An 11605-nucleotide genomic window follows, 5' to 3' on the forward strand; every position below is an offset into this window, starting at 1 on the left:
TAAAGAGGCAGAGCTTTCACTATAGTTAACACCCAAAACTGCATAAAAAGAGAAGACCACACTGTCTCTTCATTCATTCTTATAAAATAGAAGTTTATAAAGTTTTTTATAGAAGTTTTTTACATAAAATTTAGAAAAAACATTTAACTTGTAAAGTGCAATGCAATAATTATTCCCCAATAATAAAATCCCTTCATATGTAATGGTCCTGTACGGGTTAAAGTAATAGCCCAAAATCTCCATACACGAATAGGCATCGCCCACAATGCTTCATTCTCTGCGGGCATCATCGCTGATTGGTCCACAGCAGAAATGAACGCCCTGTCTGAGTGTATAAAATGACAGGAGCCTGTCTGGCCCCGAGGAACATGAGGAGATGGCGGGTGAGGAGAAGGTGTCAGTGGGGGTTGCAGCTATGGAGACAGAGTCAGAGATGGTACTAGAAGGGCAAAAATTTTTAAAAAAGTTAAGGTGAGGAATGGAGATGCTCAAAAAGAGTAAAGCCAATGAGCCTAAGAGAGGTGGAGGTGATGGTAAAAGTACTGGATCAGTACGACTACAACATTACTAAAAGTGAGTAGCACGTGTAGTGTACCTGTTTGAAGGACTTTATTTCATTCTAGTTTCACACGAAGCAATGCAAATGCCTGATTTGTAACATAGATTTTTTTTGTCAGAACAAAGAATTAACGGTGAGAAGGCCTCTTTAGATACCACTGATACCACTAATGTAACACCTGTTATCAAACAAGAAAAAACTGATGAATACCAAGATATGAAAGAAATTATACACAAAAAGTATTTCAGTGAACATGTGTAGACAACTAAATACTTTGGGCACATACCTGTACCGTTATAATAACCAAAATGGCGCCCTCTTTTCCAGAATATATGGAGGTTAAGCCCGCTATTATTGTGATTGTGCCAGAGGGACCACAACATAAACTGATCTCGAGCAGTGTGCAAGGTGAGCAGATGAGAGTATTTATGGTGTTGGATATAGATTACAGATATAAAAGTTTAATGGTAAACATTTTTTATTTCCTTGTTTCGTAGGTAAAGAAATCAAAGGGAATATAAACCCAAGTGACATCAAGAAAAAAATTAAAAACCTTGAGAAAAATTTTGTTGAAATGTGTATGCTGTTTGGAACTGTTCTGCCACAAACCACTAGAAGCTTTAAAGTGTAATACTATTTTTTTCACTTGTCATATTCTGCAATAAAAGTTTTTGTACTTTCTCCTGCAATAAATCTATTGCATTATCACTGTGTGGTTTATTCTTGGCATTTTACAAATATTAGTTAATAAAGGTTAATATGATTTTATAAGATTAATAGTTTATAAAGGTAAAAGTTTATAAAGGGTAAATACAAATAGGTTCCCAATATAGATGCAAAGGGTAATAACACACATGCTTTACACAAGTGTAACAGTTTGCGACCAGACAGGTGCAATACACATGTATACAAAACACAAATCAGTGATGTGCAGATACCGCACCACATGGGACTGGTACAGGCATAACAAATTTACATACACATGCCCCCCAGGTCAAGGAAGTATTGGAGGATTGTCGTGGATCAGTCGGAAATTTATACACATTACACAACGGAAAAGAGATTGGAACAAAAATATTGAATGGTACGACCCACCAAATGAGGCGACAATCGTCCATTTAGGCAGACTTTCGAGCATCGTGTCACTACACACACTGACCCGACTTGCGAATGAGCGGTCGTTTGTCGGCTGATTGAGCCGATTACTGGACAAAAACCCTGTAGGGTGTACCCAGCTTAAGGCATATGGGTAGGGGAGAATTAACATCTCCAAAGGGGCATAAAGAAAGCAACTGGTCAATAATAGTGAAAGATTAGAGCCAAGCCTGCAACAGGTAGTGCAATACAACAAAACATACAAAAGTTGTAATAAAACATTTGTCAAAAAGGACTGCGGTCGACAATCAGGGAGCAATGAACGATCAGGAAGAACTGTCTTCAAGAGCATGGTTGATACTAGCAGAAACACAGAGGCAGCAAAGAATAACGACAACATGAGGTCAAAGAATAATGACAACATGAGGTGGTTTCACTGGAAAGGGAGCTCATGATGGACTTGGGGGGGGGGAAACCTCAGAAAAGGTGTCTCTCACATCAATAAAGTCGAGTCTGATATGGATGAACAGTTCTCAAAAGCAAGAAGCAATAAATGGGCAGAACGTTGAAGGGGGGGTAATCTTTCTCAGGTGTCCAACGGTAAGGAATCCCTCGACTATAGCTTGCATTCAAGCTGCAAGGAATAAAAGGTCAAACAGAAAGTTGTTGTAGGAACCAGTTCCAACTAAAGAAGTGACATATGAGAGGAATGTCATTAAGTGGTGGACAATTAAAGTTTGGTGGGTCTGTGGACCAATAACTTCTGGAAGCCCATAGTGGTCTAGGATTGCTAGGAGGCATCTCGCTGGTAGAAATTTGGGACAAGTCTGGCAGGAGGCCGGAGGAGAGGAGTAGGGATTTGGCTTCCAGAACAGCCTTTGCAGAGAGTTAGAGATCTTGGTGCCATAAGAAAAGGCGGAAGGGGAACATATATTATTACTTCGGAGTATCTGGGTAACCGGTGCAAGTTCTCCGTAGCTGTAGACAGATATTGGACTTTCATATGTTAGGAATAGCAACTTCCTAGCTCCCTAAAGGATCATTTCCATAGCAGTATAGTAGAGATGCAAAATAACATCTCTGGGCTAATTTTGGTCAGGTGACTGGGGCTTCAGTGCTCTATGAGCCCTGTCCAGGAGTAAGTGATCATCTGGGACCTCAGATACCAGTTGTGCGAAAAACCTTCTTAAAGGTATTGGTCCAAATGTATGGGTTCAAATGATTCTGGAATGCCTTTAATTTTCAAATTATTCTGCCTGCCCTATTGTCCATATCTTCTTGGCGATCTTGTATAGAGGTCAGTTCATTTGCATTTCATTTCCTTATGTTTGGAGTTTGTATGTTCTCCCCATGCTTGCGTGGGTTTCCTCCCACACTCCAAAAACATACTAGTAAGTTAATTGGCTGCTATCAAAAATTGACCCTAGTCTCTCTCTCTGTCTGTCTGTGTGCATGTTTGGGAATTTAGACTGTAAGCTCCAATGGGGCAGGGACTGATGTGAGTGAGTTCTCTTTACAGCGCTGCGGAATCAGTGGCGCTATATAAATAAATGGTGATGATGATGATTTGCAATATGCAGGATATAATCTTCCATTTCAGTCTGAGCGGTCACAACGGTTCTAGTCTCCGCTCTACCTGCTCAGCACTGTCACCGATAGAGGTTACCACAATGTGCAATGAATAATGAGCAGTTTAAACCTTTTAGTGTGTCAAAGACTTGAGCTCTTTTATTTCCTTGATGAGAGTCAGACGCTACTGCCTGGTGAGCGGAGCAGTGTCATCATTCTCCATGTATGAGTCAGGGGAGGTGTGTGAAGAATCTGCTCTTTCAGGCCTGGAGGCAGAAGCTGACTGTTTTATAAAGTACTGAGGAAGGCCTTTAGCGTGGGATTTCCTACCTTTAGGCATGGTGAGGAAAGAGGGGCAGGGCAGCTGGTATGCGGAGAGGTAGCTATATTAGACCCATGTTTTGTAAATTAGTAAGATACAGGAGCAAAGAGATGTAGACTGAAATCCCAATAAGGCCCTCAGTCCCTGGTCAAACAAGTCTTAAACATATGTCTACAAATTATATATATTCATCAACATTAATTTATATAGCGCCAGCAGATTCCGTAGCACTTTACAATTGGGAACAAACAGTAATAAAACAATACTGGGTCATACATATGTATAGGTAAGAAAGCCCTGCTCGCAAGTTTACAATCTATGGGGCAATGGTTTGATACAGAAAGGTAAGTGCTACATCATATTGAAGAATATTTGTCCAGCTAGAATTGAAAGATTACAAAGTATTTAGTAGGCTGTATGCTCAGTCACACAACTATGTTGGTCGGAGGGTTGTTTTGTGTTAGCTGTGTAGAGAGTGGTAATAGGGTAATGTAGTGAAGTTAAGAGGGTGGTAGAGGAATATTATAAGCTTGTCTGAAGAGGTGGGTTTTCAGAGAATGCGTGAATATTAGAGGAAAGTCTAGCAGTGCGAGGGATTGAATTCCATAATGTGGGTGCAGCCCGAAAAAAAATTCCTGTAAGCGAGAATGGAAGAAAGTGATGAGAGTGGAAGAGAGACGCAGATCTTGTCAAGAACGTAATCTTGTACAGAGGTGTCGAATGGGAGATATTTTGAGACAAGGGAGGAGATGGATGTTGGTGCAATTTTGTAAATGGTTTTGTATGCTAGTAGAATTTTATACTGGATTTGTTGAAAAACTGACAACCAATGTAGAGACTGACAGAGTGACTCAGCAGATGTAAAACAAGTGTTTAAACACTTAACCTGCGGGGTCCCAACATTGCCACTTTAAATGTACAGTTATCTAAGTTGCACTGTTCAGTGACTTCCAACTCAAAGTGCCGGAGAGGTCTGTGTTCAGAATTACTTGCGGTCAGCATCATCCAGCTATCAGACATGTGCAGCATCGCTTTGTAGGTGTTTATATTGATGTATTTTTTATTTTTTTCTCTAATCGTTGTTTCCTTGTAGGTATTCTGGTTGTCAGTGTTGTGGTAATCGTTTATACGATTACCACCGATTGTAGGGTCTTGAGTCTGATTTTGGGAAGACCAGTAAGGAGGGAATTCCAATAATCGATGCAGGACATTAAAATTATATATATATATATATAAAAACCCATTTTGGATAGGGCTCTCATAGCTTGACAGCATTTACAGATGGTTAAAGACAGTTTTATAAATATGGCAAAATGACACCTATGCATTTAGGTCATTACAATCCAATATAAACTCACCCCTAACAAGATTGCTAATTAAGACTGCTGGATAGTTGCCAGCTTTCCCTAAAAATAAATTCAGCAGATATGTTAAAATGTCTTTCTTTTCATCAAAACAAGTATCCTTTTTGGATATTTTGACAACTGTACATGTGCACATTAGCACTCTAGTATTTTCAACTCAAATATATCCATATACCAGAACAAATAAAACAAACAGTAGGATAAACTACTTCCTGCAATTAAAAGTAGCTTTTATTTAGCAGCTGCAAGTAAAGCATATTAGTGTATGTGTCAAAAGGGTAAAGATGTTAAAACCAGATGAATGCACACTTCACAAGTTTTACCCTAGCTTGGCCATTTGTAACCTGGACAACAAGATCCCTCCTATCAAGTTTATGGTGGGACTTGTATGAATATACACACATATATTCTTGCATTCAATCATTTTCGATCATGCTCATAATTGTGGCCATAGGACGATCACCGTCAGTTATGCTTTGTCATCTTCCAATAATGTTACCCAGGATTTTGTGGAAGTTTTGCACCAACACAATGAAGATTTACCACTTTGCCCAGCACTGTTGGTAGCCTAATTGGTCCATGATCCTGTTGCTTGTACATGAAAAGAACAGCCTATGTTCAGCCATCTTTATTTAAAAAAAAAAAACACTATACACACACACCCAATACCCCTGATTTGGCATAAAGGTACTCCATGGCAATATATTAACAAATTTTCCTCAAACACTGAGGTGTGTAGGGAAACTGGTCATCACAAGGATTTGAGTTCTCCCAAGCTTCAAATGAACAGAAGCAACATTAAGGCTTTATAGAACTGATTTACTATTACATACAGTAAATAGGATCACAGGTGCATGTTGTTCAGACATAGACCACATTGCAAATGAAACACAGAAGAATGTTTCAAAACCATATATACTTACTTTTTGTTCTAAAAACTGCTGTGGTTACAATTTAAGGGACATGGTTTATTTAGTGACATAAATTTGCAACACAAGAGGCTTATTTTAGGAATAGGTTATAAAAATGTCTCAATCTTATCAATGCAGGTCACATTGAAGTACATATATTTATTAAGCCAAAACTGTTGTTGCCAAGTTCTCTGTTAAAAATATTTAAATGTCAATAGTCAAACTACATGGCAAGTCTCACTTGAAAGATGACACCCCCCCCCCTTTCCTCCATGTGTATGTTTTGTATTTTGCAATCATTGAATAAACTTGTCTGTCATTTCTAGCAGACCTTTTGTATTGGGGGTTAGCTGCTGGATCAAGTCTTTGTTGCTGTAGCTAATAGCAACAGTGACATCTATAGGTTGTAAGAGTACTAAAAACAAGTAGGGCTATAGAATAAATACATAGCTATAGCTTAAAAAACAAAACCACAGTATTTGCTATACATTTTTAAAAATATTGACATGAATAAATGAATCTAGTCAACTAAGTCAAAACCCACTACATACATGTAAGCATTAATGTACATCTATTAGTGCAGGCCTGGTTTAAATTAGTTGTCGGTGTAGTCCCAGGATCCTTTAAGTGTCTGAAGCTCATTTTCAGCAATAAGTAAAATGCTAAGTTTCTTGTTTTAGTTTCCTTTTGTGAATGATCCAAATAGTATTGTCTGGTGTTCTTTAAAAACTCTCAATAGTGGGCAGTAGTATTTAACATTTTTCAATACCCCTATGCCCAATAATCTGACTCTAAAATGATCTCAGGAATGAATAGGTTAAAAAAAAACTCCAAAAAAAACCAAATACTTCCTGAATGAATCAAGTGCTTTGTAAAATTTGCAGTAAGTGTATACTGAACTGCTTTAGCACTGACTTTCACATAGTTTGAAATGCAAAGCTGTACTACAAAACCAAGTTCACAAGTCCCAGCATTTAATTGGTTGCCGAATTACTTCTCCAATTAATGCTCAGAATTTCAGTGGATGGCTGTAATGGTTGCACAGTCCTGGTAATTGTGTGGACAATCTAGAACCTACCAACACCTACAATTAAACCCATATTTTCCTTTGTAAAGGTCTTCTGTAGTATGAAAATCCAATCTTCCTATAAAATCACACTTCTGACAGAATTGCCAAGAGAACACCAACAACAGATACCTAAAAGTAGGCTTTATTTAGTGATCTGTACACAAGATAAAGTGAGGCTTAGAAACATATAAATACATATATATCTTCGTACAAAAAAGTTACAATTATTTACAAAAAAAAATATATATAACAATGTAGTCTTCATTTACTGATAGTTTGACATGCATGTAAAAATTTTTTGTTATAAAATAGTCTCTTAATGTCATACATAGTATTTTACTTTCAAAATACACATTATTCAGCAACTGTCTTGGGTGTAAAAAAATGAGGGAAACTGATCCCTGTGAACTTCATGTTGGGGGGGGGCGGGGGGGGGGGGGGAAGGAGGTTTAATACTTCCGAACCTTCTTGTTAGAAACTGTAAGATATTGCAAAACAGCAATTGTGTACACACTGAATGCATCAGAATTGTTAACTTAAGTCATTAAAAACAGAAATAGACATGAAATTTTGTAAACTGCTTCAATATCCTACTGTATTCTGCAAGAGATAGCAATGGTGTGCAATACTATTAAAAGAAATGAAATGTAAACATGTACAAAAGTTGAGATTTGTTGGTAGCCTTTAGCCTCTGTTGGGGGTGACCCCTTTTGCTAACCCATAAAGAAGGTGTTAAGTGTTAAACATTGCTTTGTTAGTGCTGTAAGAAGATTTAAAAGCTATAATGCACTTTAGATCAATATAAAGATTTACAGTTCATGAATATTGCAAGAACAAGATTCCTGTAAAGCCAGAAATATTAAGGCCATTACCCCACCCATGAAACAAGTATGGGTGGCAGTTTTTAAAAAGGAATGAGGCAATTTGGCATTTGTCTAGAGGAAATGCTTTAACCCCATTTGCAGCTGCAGAAGATAGCAAAGCTATGCAAAAAAGGAATGTGTTGCTGGCCTCAGCCACTAACGCTTAACCAGTTCTACCCTTCAACACTATATAAAACTTAAACCTAAAAATGTTAAAATAAGCCAACACATTACCAAGCAATAAACAATTTAAGATGAAATGGGGATTAAAGATGTTCATTTTAAAAGTGTACAGTTAATTTAGGCTGCATTCACACCATTTAACATTAATGAATTGGGGACCAAAAGAAAAAAAAAAAAGAAAATATGTGCAGTGATGTTACTTTTAGAGTCTGAATTACAATATAAAGCTGTGTGAAAACCTTGTTGACATAGCAGTAGGGAACAGTAACCACCAAAAGGCATTATTTGCCCAGCTGCTGTATAGGTGAAGTCTCACTTAGTGGAACTTTAATTAACTGTCTGCAGGGTGCTTAAGACCCAACTTATTAGCAATCCACAAGACTTGATCTGCTAAGTAAACATCAAAATTCTATGCCTGACAGCTGAGTAAATGACAAATGCAAGAATGCCATGTCTGTTTCTCCACTTCATGCTGGATACAACCATCACAATGTTATTGTGCATCCAATATTAACCATTTCATCACCTGGAAGCTGCTATAAACAGCATGACAAGCACAGTATTTGAACAGCCTTAAAGCTGCATTGTAGACATGAAAGTTGCAAACCCAAATCACCCATTGCTTTCATTTAAAATGCACACATTTAAATCAGAAACGTCTGTTTCAAGAACAAAAGCAAGTTTACAAATGGTATATTTTTGTTAAGTCACATATTTTAAGATTCCTGCTACATAAAAAAACAAAAATAAACAAAACTTCAGAACTTAAAACAGTGTCCTCATAAAAATCAAGCACAGCACTTAATTGAGAAGACAGGACCCATTAATGCGGGATAAAGTTTCTGTGGGAACATGTGCATTAAGTCAAGAGGTTTGTCAAGCAATGATCCACAGATACTGAGTACCACTGAAATAAATCAGTCCTTTTAGCTCCATCTAAGGAGCACAGTTACAAGGCTCATACAGCAGTTTCTCCCTTGCTGTTGTTGCTTAATTTGTGGTAGAATTTGCGCCAGGACTGTAGGGTCTTGCCTGACCAGATCCAAAAGCTAGAGGTGATACCAACAATCATGGTCATGAGATACTTTATCATAAACACTGTAAAGTCTGGGCTCATGGGGGCAAAGTGGTGGTTGGGGCAAGGTATGGCAAAGCTCTTGCAGGTCTGCATAAGCCATGTCTTCTCCCACGTGTCCCTGAAGGCCTGCTCGTAGAAATAACAGGCCAGCACGATGGTAGCTGGCACCGTGTACAGTACACTGAACACCCCAATGCGCACCATGAGCCTCTCCAGCTTCTCGGTCTTGGTACCGTCATGTTTCATGATGGTGCGGATGCGGAACAGAGACACAAAGCCAGCCAGCAGGAATGAGGTGCCGATGAACAGATAGACGAAGAGTGGAGCCAGCACAAAACCACGTAGAGAATCCACACTGTTGATGCCAACATAGCACACTCCGCTGAGGATGTCGCCGTCCACTTTCCCCATGGCCAGGATCGTGATGGTCTTCACGGCCGGCACCGCCCAGGCAGCCAAGTGAAAGTACTGCGAGTTAGCCTCGATCGCTTCGTGGCCCCATTTCATGCCCGCTGCCAAGAACCAGGTAAGGGACAGGATGACCCACCAGATGGAGCTGGCCATGCCAAAGAAGTAGAGGATCATGAAAAGTATGGTGCAACCCTCTTTCTTGGTGCCCTGGGCCACAGTCCTGTAAGTATCATCCGAAAAGCGATCCAGGCACACAGCGCGATCCTCCAACAAGAAGCCAGAGGCATAAGCTACAGCCACCATGAAGTAACAACCTGAGAGGAAGATAATGGGTCGCTCGGGGTAGCTGAAGCGTCTCATGTCCACTAGGTAAGTGAGCACAGTGAAGAGGGTAGAGATGCCGCACAGGATAGCCCAGATGCCCACCCAGAGCCGAGCGAAGCGCACCTCCTCCTCCTTAAAGTACATCAAGCCATTAGCCTTGCTGGGCTCACAGGGGGCACCGCAATCCTTCTCTCCGAGGAAGCGGTATGCCAGGTAAGGGGGCACTTTTAGCTGCCGCGGGCAGGTGAAGTCCCGGTGTGACTGCGGGTGGAAGGTGATGATGTCCGGGAGGTAAGGCGTGGGGTTGGCGGTGGGTCCTGTCGGAGTGTCAGAACTGTTCTGCCCCACGCAGATCTCGCCTGCTCCGTGCACCGGGAAGTTCTCACAACGTAGTCTTTCTGGCCACTGGAACCCGAACTTGTTCATCAGGGCCTCGCATCCCTGTCTGGCCCGCTCACACAGGGACCGGCATGGGGGGATGGCCTGCTCCAGCACCGTGCACACCGGAGCATACATGGAGCACAGGAAGAAGCGCAGCTCCGCCGAGCACTGGACTTTGACCAGCGGATAGAACTGGTGCACCTCCAGCCCGGCGTCCTCCTGGTTGGTGTGGCCCAGCAGGTTGGGCATGATGGTCTGGTTATAGGCAATGTCCGTGCACAGCGGTATAGAGATAGGCTGACAGAAGCCGTGGTCCGGGACGGAGATGCCCTTCTCCCCGTGGTATTGTTGAGCGGCTGAACCGGGAGGGGGTATCCCCAGCAGCAGGGTGACCACACAGAGCAGACACCCTACACTCTCCATGATGAATGGATACTGAACACCAGCAACAAGTGGGGTGCAGCCTCGTCTCCAAGCAGCAGGGGGCGGTAGAAAGTAGGGAGCAATCCGAACTCGGGGTTAAATGAAAAGCCAGAAACAGTCCACAGTACTCTCGAAAAGCTCCAAAGCAGTCGGGGTGCGGTGTCCTTATACAGCTCTAAACAGCTTCGCTTATCCCAGAGTCCATAAAAAGTCTGATGAGTTGACCAGTGAGCCCCGTTCTGCAGCGCGCCCTTTGCTGGAAACACAGCTTGAACACTGCTAGGACGGGCGGACGTATCGACTCCAAGTTCCACTTCTTTGTATATACAACGTGCTGTAAGTATAGCCAGCTCTATGCACAGTCTCCTCTATCTCTAAACACAGTGCTGGAGCTAGCGCCGCTCTCCTTATAAGAGGGCGTAACTCTGTAACAAGGAAAGGGGGCGGGGCCGCCGCCAAAGTCCTTCTGCCCTCCCACCATAATAATCAGAGTGCTAGACCCCCCATTCACAAACCCGTGGTAGAGTGGGGAGGGTGGGGAGACGAGCCCAAGCCTTCTCCAATGGGGGCATTTGTTTTTCTTCACAGGTCCCATCCCCATTGGCTTGGCTGTGGTGGGGGTTGAGGGAATGAACCAGGGTGGGATGTTGGAAACTGAACAAAGCGAGGGGCGCCTAGAGGGGGAGGGTGAGGCCCTGTTTGTAGTGAAACTCAGACTGAAAGTGTGTGAGGGAAAAGTAAATATCCCCATTTAAACACAGTTATATTAGCCATCTCTAATGCTTAAACTTAACTCGTGCTTTCATTAATATTGCACAAAGTTCTAATGTAGACATATTTACATAAAAAACATTAATAGTAACCACGTTTGATACTGTTTATGATGCTTTAAGTAAGCTAAAAGGGACGTGTATTAAGTTAGTAGGTTATTGGTGTTTCTGTAATCAAGATGGGCATTCTATACACTAGATGATGGTGCTCCAACATCATCTAGTGTATAGAAAAGCATGTGAGAATGTAGATGTAGGTCAAAGTGTAACATCTTTAATGTGC

At 41.2% G+C, this 11605-nt stretch overlaps 1 protein-coding gene across 1 annotated transcript; it reads right to left on the reverse strand.

Annotated features, from left to right (window-relative positions):
* Positions 1–5747: 5747 nt before the first annotated feature.
* On the reverse strand, positions 5748–10966 carry FZD7 (frizzled class receptor 7). Its single transcript, XM_075180142.1, has one exon. The coding sequence runs from the start codon at positions 10550–10552 to the stop codon at positions 8894–8896; it is 1659 nt and encodes a 552-aa protein (XP_075036243.1). The 5' UTR covers positions 10553–10966; the 3' UTR covers positions 5748–8893.
* Positions 10967–11605: the final 639 nt, after the last annotated feature.

Source organism: Mixophyes fleayi, chromosome 7, assembly GCF_038048845.1.
Source record: "Mixophyes fleayi isolate aMixFle1 chromosome 7, aMixFle1.hap1, whole genome shotgun sequence".
Classification (NCBI taxonomy): Eukaryota; Metazoa; Chordata; class Amphibia; order Anura; family Limnodynastidae; genus Mixophyes; species Mixophyes fleayi.